The 18,185-nt window shown below is 48.2% G+C and overlaps 1 protein-coding gene across 1 annotated transcript in view; it reads right to left on the bottom strand.

Annotated features, from left to right (window-relative positions):
- The window catches only part of KALRN (kalirin RhoGEF kinase), a 764,809-nt gene that overhangs the window by 327,116 nt on the left and 419,508 nt on the right, over nt 1-18,185 (bottom strand). Inside the window, exon 10 of the mRNA XM_090045976.1 lies at nt 16,627-16,749. Coding sequence (XP_089902102.1) covers nt 16,627-16,749 — 123 coding nt within the window. The remainder of the gene's footprint in view (nt 1-16,626; nt 16,750-18,185) is intronic.

The following is an 18,185-nucleotide window of genomic DNA, read 5'->3' on the forward strand; positions in this document are numbered from 1 at the left end:
CCTTCCAGCCCCTAACAATGATGAAACCATGAAAATGCCTGGCTAAAACAAAGGACTCTTAGCTTTCTCTCCCCAAGGGACAGGGTGTGGGTCTGACAAGGTGGGGCTATAACCTACAGGTTTGCAATTACAGATCAGGTAGCTAATGAAGAGATACAGAGGGCTCCAACCTGGGAGTGAGGGAGGGATCGTACCTGTCCCACGGGTTGGAGAGCAGATGCTGTCCCCTTCCAGCTGCTGCCCGGCTTTTCTGCACAGGCCGTTTACACAGGGTTGCATGAAGGTACCGATTTCCTCCTCAAGACGGTAAACTCTTTGCAGAGTGTACGCGTTCCAGTGCATGGCTCAGACACTGTCCGTGTACAAAATGTATGCACAAAACTCTCACGAGCTTCAACTGCTTATTTTTTGCCCCATCCATTTCACAGCAAGGAAATTCAATTTTCTGTTGTTCAAATGACCTAGTGACCCAATTACTAATCTCTGCAGAGCGCATACTCTAATGACTAGACACTGCAGTTTCAGCACTTGGACTGTAGCTTCTCAGCATCTCCCCAAGGCTGTGGCAACTCATTCTGTTCTGGATAATTGTGAAGGTAGAACAACAATGCGGGACATGAATACAGCCAAAAGCTTGATGGGCATTTAGACTTTTACTTCTGCACTGAAAGAGTGCGACTGGCCACTTACAGCATAGCCTTGTATGGGCCTGTTCACTGGGGAGTTGGTGTGAAAGGGGTCTGACCTAAGCTTGCTTTATGGGGCTGCAACGTACCTGTGTCTGTCTGAAAAAAACAAACCAAACCAACTTCCCCCTTCCTCAAGCTCTTCCTCCGTTGTACAAGATCTTCCCCTTCATAGTTAGACTGTCAGCATTTTGGACCAAAGTGTTTAGAGCAGTGGGGGGTAACCTTTCTAGCAGGCATGCCACAAAATAGCCCTGCACTCTCCTTCGGTGCTACTACAATCCCCTTCCTCTGCCTGATCTGCCGCTCTGCATTCTGCTCTATGCCCTGTGCTCCCTGCCTGATCTGGTGCTCTGCTTTCTGCACCCTGTCCTGTGCTCCCTGCCTGATCTGCTGCTCTCCTTTCCATACTCGTGCTCCCTGCCTGATCTGCTGCTCTCCTTTCCACATCCGTGCTCCCTGCCTGATCTGCTGCTCTGCATTCTGCTCTATGCCCGGTGCTCCCTGCCTGATCTGCTGCTCTCCTTTCTGCATCCGTGCTCCCTGCCTGATCTGCTGCCATGCGTTCTGCTTTCTGCCCTACCTACTGTGGTGCTGCCTGGCCCCTCACCAATCTGCTGCATGCCACACACAGGGGCTGCCTGTGTCACTTGTGGCACATGTACTGCAGGTTGGCCACCCCTGGTCTAGATGATTTTAAGCAGTACATAAATAGCATTTGTCTGTCTACGTGATTTCGACAGGTTTGCCTATCAAGTCTATTTCAGTGGTGTAACTGTTGGGTGAGTGAAAGGGAGAACTAAACTAGGCCAGGTGCTGACTTGGGGGGTGGGGGCAGACGGACATGAGAAGTACCACTGAGAGCAGCTGCACATTTGTGTTCAGGATGGCAGCAGTAACTAGAATGCACCACTTCTGCTTCGCTCCAAGGCACCCTGCCATGTCCCTGAACTGCTGGTCTACCTAATTATGTATTTAAGCTACTGATAATCAGTAATGGGCAAAAAAGCAGCTGGTCACTAAAAACATAGTTCTGAAATCCAAATGAGAACTGCTTTCCATTTCCCTGATCCTCTGCACGCGGCGCATGCCAGCTCTCAGGCTGCCGGCTACAGCGAGGGCTGCGGCTCTCATTTGCCGTCAGAACTCTCTGAAATCAATTAATCACAAAGATTGCGCTGGTGTTTTCACTGAGGTCTAAGTATGAACAGAGAGGTAGGCTCTCTTCTCTCACTGGTGCACATGGGAGTTATGCACACAGAGAGGGAAAAAATAACCTCTGTGCTATGAATGAACTAGACTAATTATGAGGACTTGGTGGTAAGAAAGCTTTGTGCATTTGGTTTTTTGAGTGGGTGGAGGTTTCTCTTGTATCTGCTGCAAACTAATATAGGCACCCATGTTAGAAAAATACAGGGGCAAATATTCACAGGCAATCTAGTGTCACTTCATTTGATTTTGGGTAATTATGCATTCCCCTCTGCCCCCAGCAAACAAACAGAATTGTTCTCACTGCCCTAAACATGAGGTTTACACGGCAGGAAGTACAAGAAAGTACTTCTGGGTTAGCCGCTGAGCACGCGGGGCTCCCCCCGCGCTCCCGTGGGACACTCCTTCCGCCTCACCATCGCGGCATTCTCAAGCTGCACCTGGTCCCTGGAGGTATGTAGAAAGAGCTTTTAAGGCTGTGTTTATGTCCGAATTGCTGGTTCTCCCAATCAGCATCAAATCTTCAGATTCAGATTTGGCCGAATCAAATCAGGGACAGTGATCCGAATCAATGACTCGAATCACTGTCCCTGATTCGGGCCCTGATAGGACCTGCTACTCACACACCTACTGTATAGCTATTTTTTTAACTGCATAGCTACCTAAATTAACATGCTAAAAGTTGGTCAGGCCATGGCCCGGGTGGCCCACCCTGTTCCGCAGCCTGTGCTCATGCCCAGCTTTCTATTTCCTCCCTGGATTCAGAGGAAGAACGTAAAGGGAGCTGAATTCCAGCTGCTGCATGCGGCACTGTTCTGCTACAGACACCAGTCAAGGGTGCCTAAACATTACAAACAATATAACATTGACACAGCCATATAAACCAGAACTTTCTTGATTGTGCAAGACCTGACCTCACTAAGTAAAGGACACTAATATTAACAACAGATTTATTTGCACTTTCATCAATGAGCAAATTAATACTTATGTACATTACGATTATAGTCTCCAGTTATACAAGCGCAAATCAATACAAGTGAAGTCAGTGGACTTTTCCAGATCTAGAGGTAGATCCATTTGTTGTTAAAATGCGTGCATGCATGTACCTCTGCCTTACCTGGCTGTAGGGGATAAGACTCGCTCTGTGTGTGTGGCTCCCTTCCACTCTCTGTCAGAGTGGGCAAGTTCATACATATGCACATGTGTGCATGTGACCCTAACATGCCCTGCTCTGGAGGGGAAAATCTACTGGGTGTGCATGAGTGTACGCGTGTGTGCATGTGCATATGTTTCTAATGGCCCTACTGGAGGAAGCAAGCTTTGCTTCGTGTGTTTATATGCGCACACACGTAGGATCAGAATGTGACCCCAGGACAATATACTTTGAGTATACATTTACGCACAGAACAGACATTAGGACACGTACTAATATAAAGCAAGGGAAAGCATCGGGTAAAGAACACATAGACAGTAGATAATGCAAGTATGATTCACGTAATGCACAGAGACAACTGAACCAGAACATTGATAACTGTACTTCTGAAGGACTAACTGTAGCAGATACTCGACTTATAACAGGCTTGTTCAGTGTAACACCTTTGAAATCAGAAGTGTAAAATCACTGTAAATCTGGTGAAACAGAGTGGAGAACCAGCCCAGCAAGCTCTCTCCTGGGCTGTGCACGCACCCGTAACGAATAATAAAAACTGCCTTTTTGAAACATTTTCCAGATATCAGACAATGTTATTGGACATAAAGCCTTTGTTACTGATGCAATTCGTAGAAAGTTTCCACTATCATTCAGAAAATGCCCGGAGGAGAATACATTTAAAAGTTAACATATTTACAGTTTTACAAACCGCCCCCGGCTATCAGTTTCGTGATTCTTACTGAGCGCCTTTTAGTTCTCGGAAACAAAGGAATAAAACCACGGCACGCTCGCTTTATTTGGCGTTGGCATGACAAAAACAAAAGAGGAAAGCCCAAATCTAGCCCACTCTGTGACTGATTTTTTTTCGCCCCTGAACATCTTTACTACCAACAGCCACAAGAACCGTAATCAACCAAAATCCTTCACAATAACTAATTAAACTGGGAAGTCACTGGAATAATCTTCCTGAATCAATAGATACAGTTTGATAGCTGGCTGACCTGCCAGCAAGGAAAGCAGCAAGAACAATGATTAGAGAGGTGGAAAAAATATAGCTGGGGCAGTTTTTCATTGGACAAAAGCCCTTTTTAAAGATGTTGCACAGGAACATGTTGATTTTGACAACACTTTTTACAGCAAAAGGCAAAATAAGCTGCTTTGGCTTAATTACTTCATATGGGTAATGTTAACCATATGGTAAAAAAGGTTTTTTTCAACTGTAGCAATTTGATTAACTTCCACCTTTCTACTTCAGTAGCAAAATACCCATCTTGAACAGGGGGGGTAGGAGCGGGGACAGAGACCCGCGCACAGCCCTGTGCTCCCCTTCTGCCACTCTGGATCCAGCCCCACCCCGCCCTCCCACCACCGCTCTGGGTCCTGCCCCGCTTTCCCCCTCCCACTGCCACTCCAGGACCTGCCCTGCTTCTCCCCGTCCCACCACTGTTCTGGCTCGTGTCCTGCTCCCCCTCCCACTCTGGGTCCAGCCCCGCTCCCCTCTGTGCAGGGAGGCATGGCACATGACCATGGGGCGTGACGTGGGGACTGGCCACGGCATGGGGAGCACTTGTTGGTTGCATGATGCAGGGAATGGCCCTGGAGTGTGGCGCAGGACACGCGGGGGGATGGCATATGCCATGGTGTGGGGAGTGGCCACGGCAGGGGGGGCACCTGCCAGCTGCAGCCACGTGGTATGGGGAGCAGTCCTGGAGTGTGGCGCAGGGCGTGTGGGGGGCATGGCGTGCGGCCACAGGGCGTGGCGCAGGGAGCAGCCATGGTGTGGGGAGCAGCCACAGGCTGTGCCCACGTGGCATGGGGAGCAGCTGTGGGGTGAGGCGCAGTGTACATGATGGGGAGTGGTGCATGGCTGAAGCAAGGGGTGTGGTGTGAAGCCGTGGGGCATGGCACAGGAAGTGGCCATGGCACAGTGGGACTCAGGGCATGCCTGCTGGCTGCGGCCACATGGCACGGGGCACACTGCGGGCCTTGGTGCGCAGCCATGGAGCATGGTGCGGGGAGTAGCCTGCAGTGCAGGGAGCGCCTGCAGGCTGCACCCATCTGATACAGGGAATGGCCCTAGGATGTGGCGTGGGGCATGATGGGCATGGCATGTGGGGGTGCATGCCACATGGGCGTGCGGAGAGGGTGGCGGGCGGCCACAGGGCATACCATGGGGAGCAGCCCCAGGGTGTGGTGTGGGGCACACAAGGGGCATGGCACATTGGGAGTGGCATGGCACATGGGGGGGGTGTGAAGGGGTGGTGCATGGGCACAGGGCATGGCACAGAGAGTAGCTCCAGGGTGTGGCATGGGACACATAGATGTCATGGCAAATGGGGGGTGGCATGGTACGTGGGGGGGTGCCATGTGGGCGTGCAGAGGATGTGGCAGGCGGCCGCAGGGCGTGGTGCAGGGAGTGGCCACAGCACAGGGAGTGCATGCTGGGTACAGCCATGTAGACAGGGAGTGGCCCTAGGGTGTGGCGCAGGGTGCATGAGGGGGCATGGCATGTGGCTGCATGATGCCGCAGGCATGGGGGGCATGCTCCACCCTGCGGCGGCAGCTGGCAGGTACTGCTGTGACCCTTGTGGCCGCTTCCCATGCCACATCTTGCAGCTGCCTGCCACTTCTCCTGTACCCTCTGCACCCCGTGGTCACAGCCAGTGGGCACTCCCTGTGCAGGGGGGGTATGGCTTGTAGTCATTGAGGGGGTGGGGAGTGACATGAAGGCACAGGGTGCCATGCAGGGAGTATGCATGGGGGGTGCGCTGCAGCCACGTGCTGCAGCCAGCAGTTATGCACCATGCCCCCTGTGCCACACCCCCATACAGCCCCGCATCATGGCCCCCTGCAGGGCCGTATACCACGCCCCAACTCCCTTCCCCACTGTGTGGCAGAGCACACCTTGGCCCCCACCACCTCCGCCTCCACTTCCCTGTCGGTCTGTCTGTCAGTAAGGCTCCAGGCCGCGCATGTGCAGTTGGCCTGGAGTGTTACAGACAGACAGACACAGCCAGAAGTGCCATGGCTTTCATTATATTAGAATTAAGTAATTACAGGCATACCTAATTGTGTATATATATATCAAATGTCATATACTGAATAACTCAGAATGTTTAGAATTATCCATATGTTTTTGATAGCTCTGCATCAGCATTTTTCAGAGTTTCTGTTCTGCAGGAAATGTCAGTCTTTCATTCTGCATCGGGACAAAATTTTTTTTTTTAAAATGGGAATTTCTGCAGAATAGTCATTCCCATTTTCAACCTCTGAAAAAGCTGTCTCTTTCTTTCCAGCTTACCACGAGACTTCTCTTTTACATTTACAGGCATATTAAAAATATATATATTTTAAAGACCAACTCAAATAAGGCAGCTATGTAGAGTACTGAGCTGGCCTGTGCAAATGCAGAAAATGAATCTTGTTGCCAAGCCTTGTGATTTTATAGTGAGTAGCCGGATTCTGACCCTCTACTACAGGCAAGATCGTGAAAAGATCCAGTTGTCATGTGATTTTGGGGGTGTCGCTATACAGAAAAAAAATACCTGCAGAGATGGATCTGGAGGGGTTGCGGTGGCACAGCTGCACCCCTTTCTGATTGGAGCGCACCATGGGAGCATCTGCGGCCCCAAAGCAGCAAGAATCCCTCTCCTCCCCTCTCTCCCCCATGCAGCAGGTCCCTCTCCTCCTCTTTTTCCTCCGTCCTGGGGGCTGGGGAAGCTTCAAAGCCGCTCCTGCCTGCTCCAGCCGGGGTATGAAGGTGCTGGGCTCAGCAGGGAACAGTGACAACAGCAGAGGTGGTGGGCAGGGAGGTTCCTCCTTCCCACGTTCACTCCCAGGGGGTCTGGGCAGGGTGGGGAGGATGTGGCTCTGAAGCTTCTCCCTTCCTGGGACAGTGGAAGAAGCAGTAGCAGTGGGCAGGGAAAGGGCGAAAGCAGCAGCAGAGGCTCCAGTGTCACAGTCTGCCCACGCTGGGGGATGGAGAGTGGGGGGGAGGTAGTGCCAAATCCTTGATCTGCCCCTGAACCCCTGTATCCTAAAGAAAGGTACATTGACCTGTAACTCCATAGTGCATGGGTCTAAACTCAGCTTTTCTACTGGTTGCTGTTAACATTTTAGCGCACTTCATAATTCTCATGACAAACAAAGGTTTTGGTGGTGAGGGAAAGCAGTGATTCACCTGTTTCATGGGCATGACACTTCAGAGCTATCCAAGATCAAGCTCCAGGTTTTCACGTAACAGAGTCATGCCTTGGCACAACAGTCTTTCCAAAGAAGCTTGCAAAATGAGAAGTTCCCATAATGCAGATGAACGCAGTGTGGTTCTGGGTCAACATTAGCACCTCGAGCTCATCTAGGGGTTTAGGACTGCTAATGCTTCCAAGGTTAAGAGAACTGGTTCTTTAGCTGAAGTCAGAGGGACTTGTGCTTTATTTATTCCCGAGCCCCAGGTTTCGTCCATACTGACAACACAGGTATGGGCACTGATTCATTGGTCTCTGGTGCCTGTGACTGACAGACCACAGCCTGCTGTCATCCAAGAAGAGAAACCATGAATCCCGATGCTCACAGTCCCACTGTTGTCCCAAAAACGCTTGTGTAACCCACTGGCCACACCTGCTTTCTCTTCTTGCATGGACCAGTCCATTCCTTCCCACTGTAGTATGCTGCCAGTCTAAGTTTTTAGGTTTAAACCTTGTTCATGGCCTGTGTGGGAGAAGGAAAAAACATATATACACCCCAGGTGTAAAAAGTGGGAATACTTTTTTGAGGTCTGGCTCACGATTTTTGAAATGCTGGGATTGCTTGAAACCACGTTGAAGTTCCTGCTAAGTTTAAATGTACCTGCTGCTACTTTTAAAATGCTTGATCTTGCCAAATCTGCCCAGGGCCACGTTGTATCATAACCATCCAAATCCAGCCTGCCCGGCGAGTTCCTCGTATCACTGGGAGGCACGCAGGTAGGCCAATAACCAAACCATAATCTACCTTGGGACAACACTTACCAAGCATTCATTAACAACACAGTTTCCCAATTTATTTCCTAATTTATTTCTGACTGTTTTAAATTAGTACCGGACTTCATGCCAAGCTTTACAATGACATCCAGCAGAGCTGGAATCTGCATGGGAAAGCATTAGCGTTTTTTCTTTCCAAGGCCAAACAAGTAGCTGTTTGCAATTCAAGCTTGGCCTGACTACTCCATTGCCTCATGTAGTTTTGAGTGAACTAGTTAAAAAATAGTTGGATGATGAGAGACTGTAAGAGGAAAACTTTTACCTGCTGCATCCTATTATTCGCCACATGGAGTTGTTCAGAGGAAAAGCAGGACCTAATCATATTTCAAACTTATTTACGCTTACAGGCCTTATTCTCTCAAACTGTTTTGGAAGCTACACACACACATATTCATGTGCATACACAACGTTTCAGGAATGCTCGAATAAGGAAAGGGGAAATTGTTGTCAGATAGAGCAAATGTATATTCATATGAAGCATACCATGTTCTCTTTGATTCAAAACAGAACAGGGAGCCGCTCGGGTTTCAAGGTCTCATGTGAAAGCCCTACATGCAGTAACTCCTGCGGAATTCAATTTATCTCCTTGGGAAGAATGAAAAGGAGAACGGGGAATCTGCAGGGACCGGGACTTGTAGAAAAAAGGAAATCTCGGCATTTCAGAGCTGACGTTCATATCTCAAACCATCCATTCCCAAAGGCTCTCTTGGATATCAGTTGCTCCACTTGCTTCCATCAACAGGAAAAACTGAGTAACTCAGCATTTTTTATGTTTGGCCTGGGATGTCCTCTCCATCTTAGGCCCAGCCTTCGACTGCTGCTGGGTTTGCTAGAGATGAAATAATGATTCAGAAACAATGTCCGGGGGGGGGTTGTATGAAAGTTATGGCATGGCACTATGTATTTTTAAGGCATCTAAACCTAATGCACTACGTGATGTGGGCCCGACAGACACAGAAGCTGCTCAACAAAACAGAGAACAATTTGCCAACACAAATATAAAAGGGCAGCCCTGTGTTATATTTAGGGATCAAGCACCCAAACATGCATTCCCACAAAATATGTGGCTTGCTTGTCAGGGGATCCTGGGTCTGAAGGCATTTTGGGAGGGATGGTGAACCTAGGGAGTATACCGCAGGTACCCATGTCCTAGCTGTGCTTCATTTCAGTTCCAAGACAACGCTTTGTTCCTCCGGATCCAAAATCGTCGGCTCTACCCGTTATAAAGCTGCAGGTCTTTTAAAATGTACAGCGAGTGCCATCTACAGGCTAAGCCACGTACTCATATAAATTCTACTGCCAGCAAATCCATAGCTAAAACTAAACCATGTGCGGTCACATCACCTCCTCCTGCAGGAGAGAGTAGATGCTCAAAAAAGGTCTTTTTGAAAAGTTTGCCTTAGATCACATTGGATGCGAGATCACAAACCCTAGAGATCCCCCTGCAAAGATCTGAGATATCACTGGGAATCTTAAACAGAATTCTCCCCCCACTCCCAATCTGCATGAATCCATGGGAGAGGTTTTACCAGGGTTTCCCAAGCAAGTAGCTGTCCATGGGACCCTGCATGGAGAGGATGCAGAGGGCTCTGCATAGAACAAGCCTGGGACTTGGAGCAGATTTTCTGGAGTGCTGATAGCGGGGACAGTGCATAGCATAGCATCGCCCCTCCTCATTTGTGGAGTTTGCAGGGCTTTCTGTAGCGAGCACTTCAAACCTGACAGTGCTGTAGCGGTGATTGATTTCATCCTTCCACAGGGACACAGGCAGATCTAGGAGGCACAATCCAGCCCACAGGATTTTCCAGATCAGTGCCAGAAATAAACCACCCGGAGATGCTTGTTGAAGAAACGTTCATTGTTGATCCTATAATGGATATCTATTTGTATTTGTGTGTATCACCTCCTGGGAAACTGGCTGACCAGCATGTACCAGATACCTCCATAAAAGGCACTTTAGCCAAGCAAAGCAGCTGCTGTGCTTATTTGAGAAGCACGTTTCAGAAACTGCCATACTCACAGAGCGGTATTTCTTTGGTATCACAACAATCGTCGGCGTTCAGTGGTTTAAGTCTAATGGCGATGGGCTGTATCATGAAGCAACGATCCTGGAAGTGGCAAACTACAGGATGGTGTGGTTAGGCTGAGAAGCGGTCAAAATAACCCAAATTTGCATGAGATGGTGGGGGAGAAAAATATGAAATGCACAGGAGAAGTGGGGGTTCTGAATGGTCCAGAAGTAACTCCTCAAGCTTCTTTAGCCCAACGTTTTCGAGCATATCCATACACTTCATGCAGAATACAGTAAGGAAAGTATGACAGGAAAGAAGGCCTGTGAGAAACGTTGTCCGAACAAGAAGTTCAGGAGAAGAGAAGCCCACATGGGCTAGCCATGAGCTACTCATAATACATGACTCTTTACATCACTGACTTCCTCCAGACATGCCTGCGTAGAGTACGGGTCTGGTATAAGCACTCTTCTGGGCTCAGTATAAAGGGATCGCTACATGCAGATTTGTAAATCTCCAAAAAAGAAAGCTCTCCATTTTGCCAAGATGAAGTACGGTGCACCTCTCATTGAGGTGACATGGGAAGCCAGTAAACCAGGAAGCCTCCCTATCTGGCTGCTCAGAAACACCAGCATTACTAACAGCAGCACTCCAAAGCATTACCTACCATGGAAAGCAGCAAGAAAACTTGTCAGGATCAGACTGGAAATTATTTCAAGAAGTACTCAACTAATCGATAAGAGCCAGAGGCAAATACATAGACACAAAAGAAAGAGGACTGCAGAGAGTAGATGAGCCATACAGCCGAATGAATGCCGCATCAGGGGAGCCCCCGGGTACGTCTCCATGACATTCCTGTACCTTGAGTTACTTGACGGTCAGTTAACACAAGGTATGCAAACATTTCTGGTTTAACTGAAGAGCAGCCTATAAGAGCTTACATTGTGGCCTGGGGGAGCATCTGTTCACCAAGGCACCCCAGGAGAAGACCAGAAACAATGAACACAAACGGCTCGAAGATCACTTCAAATTGGACATAAGGAGAAACTTCTTTACGATTCGAGTGCCTAGGGTCTAGAAGAGACCCCCCCCCGAGGTGGTCCAGTCACCTGCCCCGGAGATCTTTAAAAAACGACTTGACGCACACCTTGCTGGGGTCATCTGATCCCAGCCGTCTTTCCTGCCCAAGTGCAGGGGACTGGATCCGATCACCTCATGAGGTCCCTTCCAGCCCCGACTTCTATGAATTTATGGGGAAAAAAAGCTCAGCTGGAAACAAATTACAATGCCAACCATACCAGCCTTTGTCAAATATTAAGTAAATTGCGTTAAATGCCAATTAATTAACTGGCTGGGTTTTTGGTTGTAGCCGTGTTGGTCTAAAGGACATCGGCAGACAAGGTTCTTTGAGCAGATGTGATATCTTTTATCACAGTTGGTCTAATAAAAGATAAAACATCTACTCAAAGACCCTTGCTATTTAAGTCACTTGGAACAAAACACAGGCCTTTTATTGAGGGCAAGCTCGATAGGGTTAATCCCCCCAAATCAAGGAGGGAATGGCTGTAAGAAACAGGAGAGGAAATTGGGAGTAAAGTGGGAAGAGGGAAGATTTATTCCCAACCCACAAAATCCATCTCAGGAGACACTTCTTCAGAAGACTCCCAGGTGCGATAAATTTATGGCCTCTCTTCTCTACTCCTGCTATTACTCTTTCCAAAGCAGTGAGTATTATGTTCAACCACATTTTGACCTCAAAGAAAGCCGGGGGTCCCTTTCACTTCCCCCTCAACGTATGCCCCCATGCCCCATTTGCCAACACTGCATTCCTATGTCACTGTTCAGACAGACCTCATAAATTAGTAATGGGTTTCTAGTGTAAACCTACTGGAGGAAGGGCCCAGATCCTACACTCATCCAAGTCAGTAGGAGTTTAGCTAGGCCCTACCTGCATCAGCCATTTCTAATCAGAAGGCAACAGAGCCTAAAGTCCTGAGTGCAAGTCTGAGGCTCCTGGTGTTTAGAGTTCTCCATGCTCAGCAACAACGTCCAACACAGATAAGCCACCAAATACATCAAATCAAGTTAAAACCAAAATGAAGCAAAGATGCAGGTGTATGTCAGTGTCAGTTATTACTTTCTCCCCCTCTGTTTCCAGTGCCACCTTAAATCCTTGACCTTGCATCCACTTACCATCCACTTTCCAATGTGTCAATGGCACACACCTACGAATCCAGCCTCCTTAAACTAAAATGACTGTAAAGGAGACTAAGGTGGAGTCATTCATAGGTTGAGTGGCTAGATGGAGAAGTGTAAAAAGAAAAATAAGCAGGAGACGTAAAAGAAGTGCATGTTAAAATAGTCCCCACGCTATTTGAACTGACATCACTTCCAGCTTCTCAGGATGGGAGTTATATCTGTGCAGCCTCCTGACACCTTGGAGCGTGTGGGTAAATAGGTCTCAGCTGCGTCACCCAGTGAATCACCTCTGAAACTGGTCCTGTTTTGCTACATAAAAATAGCTGCACAGCTTACTCGACTATTTGCAAGAAAACGCTACCCTCCTGCCTCCCCTGTCATTTCACAGTTATCTGCATCTCCAGGGAGGCACAACTCAAGAAGAAAAAGGATGTAGAAGCTGAAATATGAAGCTAATAAATTATAGACTGGGGATATTCATAATGGTTTAAACCAGAAGGTACAATTAGATCATTTAAACTGATCTCGTGCATATATAGGCCCTTTGTTTGCCATTGTACACTCTGCACTATACTCGACTAAAGCGAATCTCCCAGCAAGGCATTTGGTATTGATTTGAAGCTTGTTCAAAACACACTGAAGTCAGTATAAGACTCTCACCGACTTTAAGAGGTTTCTGATGACCTTTCTCTAAGACAATGCTATTGTGGGCTGCACACAAAGATCCTGTACTATAGCAGGAAGCAAGGATGTAGTCCTTTACTAACTATCCAGCTCTGGAATAGCTACTTCATTTCTAGGCATCTAATTAAAAGAAAAATATCGACAAACTAGAAGGGGTTCAGAGGACAGTAAAAAAAAAAAAAAGATTAAGGGGTGAAAAGAGTAACTAATAAGTAAAAGCTAGAAGAGTTAAAGATGTATAACATGGCTAAGGGACAATTAGGAGGAGACATGATAACAGCCTACAAATATTTGAAGGCTGTAGCCAAGGAAGGAAATGAATTAATTATAACAGTAAAAGGGGCATAAACAAGAGTAATGGGAATGAATTAAGGCAGAGATTATACACTGAATATCAGGAAAATCTTCTAGATGCTGATCCCCCATCAGGCTGTAAAATAGTGCCCCTTGGGATGTAGTATAAATGCTGTTTAGGCCATTTAAAACTAAATAAGGCAAGCACTTGTGAAGGATACTGCAGGGAGCAAAAATGCTCTGATCAGGGGTTGAACAGAGTCTCTGGTAAGGCTTTCCCACCTCAGACTTCAACAATACAGCAGGGACTGTCTGAGGGGAAAAATGCTTTGTGCCCAGCAAGCAGACAAAGCACTCTTGTCTGTTGTAAAGCTGAATCTGTTTTCATCTAAACTGCTCTGAGGCTGGTGCACCTTCATGGAGAGAGATTTATGATAGCTCTTTAATCTAATAGGAAAAGACATAATGAGGTCCAGTGGTTGGAAGTTAAAGGGAGATAAATTCAAACTAGGAGTAAGGTCTGAATTTTTAACTGTGATGGCAATTAAACGCTGGAAGAACTTGCATATGGACGTGATGGATTGTCCATCACCTGAGTGGATGCCTTTCGAAAAGATAATAGCATAGCCCCACACACATTAGGGGCTCAATGCAGAAGTTACTGGGTGAGGTTCTTTGGTCTGTGGTATGCAGGAGGTCAACCTAGCCAACTGCAAATTGTCTCTTAAAGCCTTAAAATCTATAAGAAGACTATTTCTATTCATGGCAACCACATCAGCCTCTTCTGAAGTCCTTCCCTGGCTTATTCAACAATTCTACAATGAGGGTTGGAAGGGACCTCAGGAGGTCACATCTAGTCCAACCTCCTGCTTAAAGCAGAACCAGCCCCAGCTAGATCATCCCAGCCGAAGTTTGTTGAGTCAGGTCTTAAAAACCTTCAAGGATGGAGACTTCACAACCTCTCTGGGTACTGCTTTACTACCCTTGTAGTGAGAAAATTCTTCCTAATATCCAACCTAAACTTTCCTTGGTGCAACTTGAGACCATTGCTCCTTTTACTGAACGACTCGTTCACTTATTTCTCTTGACTCTCCCCTGCTCATGCCTAACCTTCCCCATGATCTACTCTTCATTTTCCCTCCCACACTTAGTGCTCTACTTAGTACTGTCACATTCTGCGTGCTGCCCTTCATGCTCTCTCCCATTTCATATGGGACAGGAGTAGGGTGGCCATCATAGACAACAGTCTGGCTGTCCTCTGTCCTCTATTAATATGAAACCTGACGTCTTTATGTCCTCTTTTTTTCTCTTGAAGATATATGGATGATTAATAGTGAATAGATGATTTCTCTCTCAAAGAGAAAAATAGAGGACATAAAGGCATCGGGTTTCATATCAATAAAGGACAGAGCAGCAGAAAACCGGAAAGTCCTCTCAGGCTAGACATCAGGAGGCGCTACTTCACGGTCAGGGCGGCTAGGATCTGGAACCAACTTCCAAGAGAAGTGGTGCAGGCTCCTACCCTGGGGGGCTTTAAGAGGAGGCTAGATGTACACCATGCTGGGATCGTTTAACCCCAGTATTCTTTCCTGCCCATGGCAGGGGGTTGGATTTGATGATCTGCTCAGGTCCCTTCCGGCCCTACTAACTATGAAACTATGGCCACCATAGACGGGAGTCATCCTCCATCATACTCACTGCTTGGGAGAAGCCTCTCAGTCTCACTCTTGCGAAAACCTTGCTTTCCAACAGCCATCTACATACACTATAGTCTAATGACTAGACTCTGGAAACAGCAGGGTAGGATCTTTGTCCCTTTCACGTGTTGGAGAGGAGCTTCATGAATTTGCAGTTTTCTAAATAATTTCATAGTTTCATAGTTTCTAGGGTTGGAAGGGACCTGAGCAGATCATCTAATCCGACCCCCTGCCATGGCAGGAAAGAGTACTGGGGTCAAACGACCCCAGCAAGGTGTTCATCCTTCTCTTAAAGACCCCCAGGGTAGGAGCCAGCACCACTTCACTTGGAAGCTGGTTCCAGATCCTAGCCGCCCTGACCGTGAAGTCGCGCCTCCTTGTGTCTAGTCTGAATCTCCCCTCTCCCAGCTTGTGACTGTTATTCCTGGTCACTCCTGGTTGTACTCGGGGGAGCAGGGACTCCCCCAATGCCTGCTGGTCCCCCCTGGACTAGTTTGTAACAGGCCACTAGATCCCTCCTCAGCCTTCTCTTGTGGAGGCTGAACAGGTTCAGGTCCCGTAGCCTCTCCTCGTAGGGCCTGCCCTGCTGCCCCCGAACATGCGAGTGGCCTCCTCTGGACCCTCTCCATGTTGTCCACATCCCTCCTGAAGTGCGGCGCCCAGAACTGGATGCAGTCCTCCAGCTGTGGCCTGACCAGTGCCGCATAGAGGGGGAGGATCACCTCCCTGGACCTGCTCGAGATGCATCTGTGGATGCATGACAAGGTGCGGTTGGCCTTCTTAACTGCCTCCCCACACTGCTGGCCCATGTTCATCTTGGCATCAGTGATGACTCCAAGATCCTTTTCTGCCTCTTCACTGATGAGAAGGGAGTTCCCCAGCCTGTAGGTATGGTGCTGGCTCTTCCTCCCCAGGTGCATCACCTTGCACTTGTCTGTGTTGAATCCCATCCTGTTCTCATCCGCCCACCCCTGTAACTTGTCTAGGTCTGATTGCAGCCTATTCCTCCCTTCTAGTGTGCCCACATCCCCCTACATCTTAGTGTCATCAGCAAATTTGAACAGGGTGCTTTTTACCTTCTCGTCCAAGTCACTGATGAAGATGTTGAACAGTGCAGGCCTGAGGACCGAGCCCTGCGGGACCCCACTGCCCACATACCTCCAGGTGAAAAATGACCCATCCACCACCACCCTCTGGGTGCGGCCCTCCAGCCAGTTGGCAACCCAATTGACTGTGTGGGTGTCGACACCACAGCCCCCCAGTTTCTTAATGAGAATGGGGTGAGAGACAGTGGTCGAAGGCCTTCCGAAAGTCCAGAAAGACTACGTCCACTGCGACACCTGTGTCCAAGGATTTGGTGACCTGGCCGTAGAAGGCCACCAGGTTGGTCTGACAGGACCTGCCTCTAATGAAGCCGTGTTGGTTGCCCCTAAGCATAATCTCCCCTGCTGGCCCCTCGTCGATATGCATCAGGATAACGCTCTCAAAAAGCTTGCCCAGGATTGAGGTAAGACTAACTGGCCTATAGTTTCCTGGGTCCTCCTTCCTCCCTTTTTTGAAGATGGGAACCACGTTGACTCTTTTCCTGAAAATAATCTGTCCTGAGGGGGATTGGAAAGGAAAACAGAACCAGTGTGGAACAACAAATGACCAATATAACTTTGCTTTTCGGCCTCTTACCTGCGCAACTTCTTCAAAATCATCATGTCTCTTCTGAAGGGCTCGCGCCCTGTGTAGCGATTTTCCCACTCCAGTGTGTTTACTAAGAAAGGCTTCCCCATGGTTTTCAATCCAGTCCAATACCTAGGCAGAAAGGAAGAGCACCTAATTAGCTGCCATGTCTCATTGCAAAGGCATACACAAGAAATGGATAAAATAGCTGAAAAATCTCATTTAGCTGTAGCAAAACACACAGGCATAGAGGACAGGGGACAACCTGTTCTTCTCTGGTACTGATGAATCCAAATGACGGGATTCCCACAGCCTCTTTACATACAACATAACTGTTTGAGTTTGAGGCAGCGTTAAGTGTTGGCGGATCCAGGAATGGGGCAAAGGGGGTAAGCCCCTCAACTATGGCTGTGCCGTGCATGCACAGTGAGCTTTCTGGAGCTCTGTGTGAGCTGAGCTTACCAGCTGGTCTGGAAGAGGCATTCAACAGCAGAGGAAAGGAGGGGATGAGTGATGGTGACACAACACCCAGTGCCAAGAACTCACGTATGGCATAGTCAACGTGGGGTGTGACTGCACTGCCACACCTCCTCTGGATCTGAAAAGTGGTCTCTGCCTTTTATACACTGGTATCATCTGCCTCTTATATATCTCCTGTGGAAACCAAAACAGAGTGACGGCAATGGTTGACTTCACACTGAGAAGGGATCTCAGTATGGACCATCTAAAGCATGCCTGGATACATGGGGGAGGCATCAACTGGAATTGATTAGGATGTATGGAGAAAGGGTGATCAGGACTTCTAGACAAGAGAGGTTAAGAATCACTGGGTAAAGCCATAAAACACTGGCAGGTATCAACGTTTCTCGTAACACTTGATCCCAGGCTACAGCTGTAGCTGAAGCCACCTGAAAGCAAAGTGGTGAACCTGTTATACCGAGATGCTAGTGGAATTTCTCTCTACAATGGATCAGGTGTATAAGCATTGTCAGTCTGAATGTTTCCCGTGACAACTCTCTCTCTCTCAACTGCTGGCCATTAAAGCCTGCAAAACTGACTTTGCTCATTCGGCCATATACTGGCAAAAGCTAAGATTCACAGTGTGATCTTCTTCTAGCTGCCCAAAGCTTCTGGGTGGAGGTGGTCAATATGCACTGGGTCTGGCACTGTTGTGCGTGTGCATGTGCAAGCAGACAGGACTTCATCCTTCAAGGCGACAAGCAGAAGCTGAGGGGGAGAGGTGCCCCTAAGCTATCACTGAAGTCAATGAAGTAGCGAACAGTAGTTGGAGGTTGCTTCTAAATGAGAAATGTTGGAGTTCGCATTATGATATAGCCAGAGATCACTCTGATTCCTCCAGGAATCAAATTCTCATTCCCACAGAGCATTGCCATCACCAACCCAGCCTAGCACCACAGCTTGAGCACTGAATATTGCATTAAAGTGGTCAGGGCCCCAACAGGAAGCAGGCTGGCTTGTAAGCGTAGGTTTGGCATCACTGTCTGGAGTGGCTCTGGCCATCAGAGACGACTCGGTGCACTAGCTGGGATGCTGAGAGAGGAGAGAGC

This window comes from Crocodylus siamensis, chromosome 4 (assembly GCF_052110815.1).
Source record: "Crocodylus siamensis isolate JL-2025a chromosome 4, ASM5211081v1, whole genome shotgun sequence".
Classification (NCBI taxonomy): domain Eukaryota; kingdom Metazoa; phylum Chordata; order Crocodylia; family Crocodylidae; genus Crocodylus; species Crocodylus siamensis.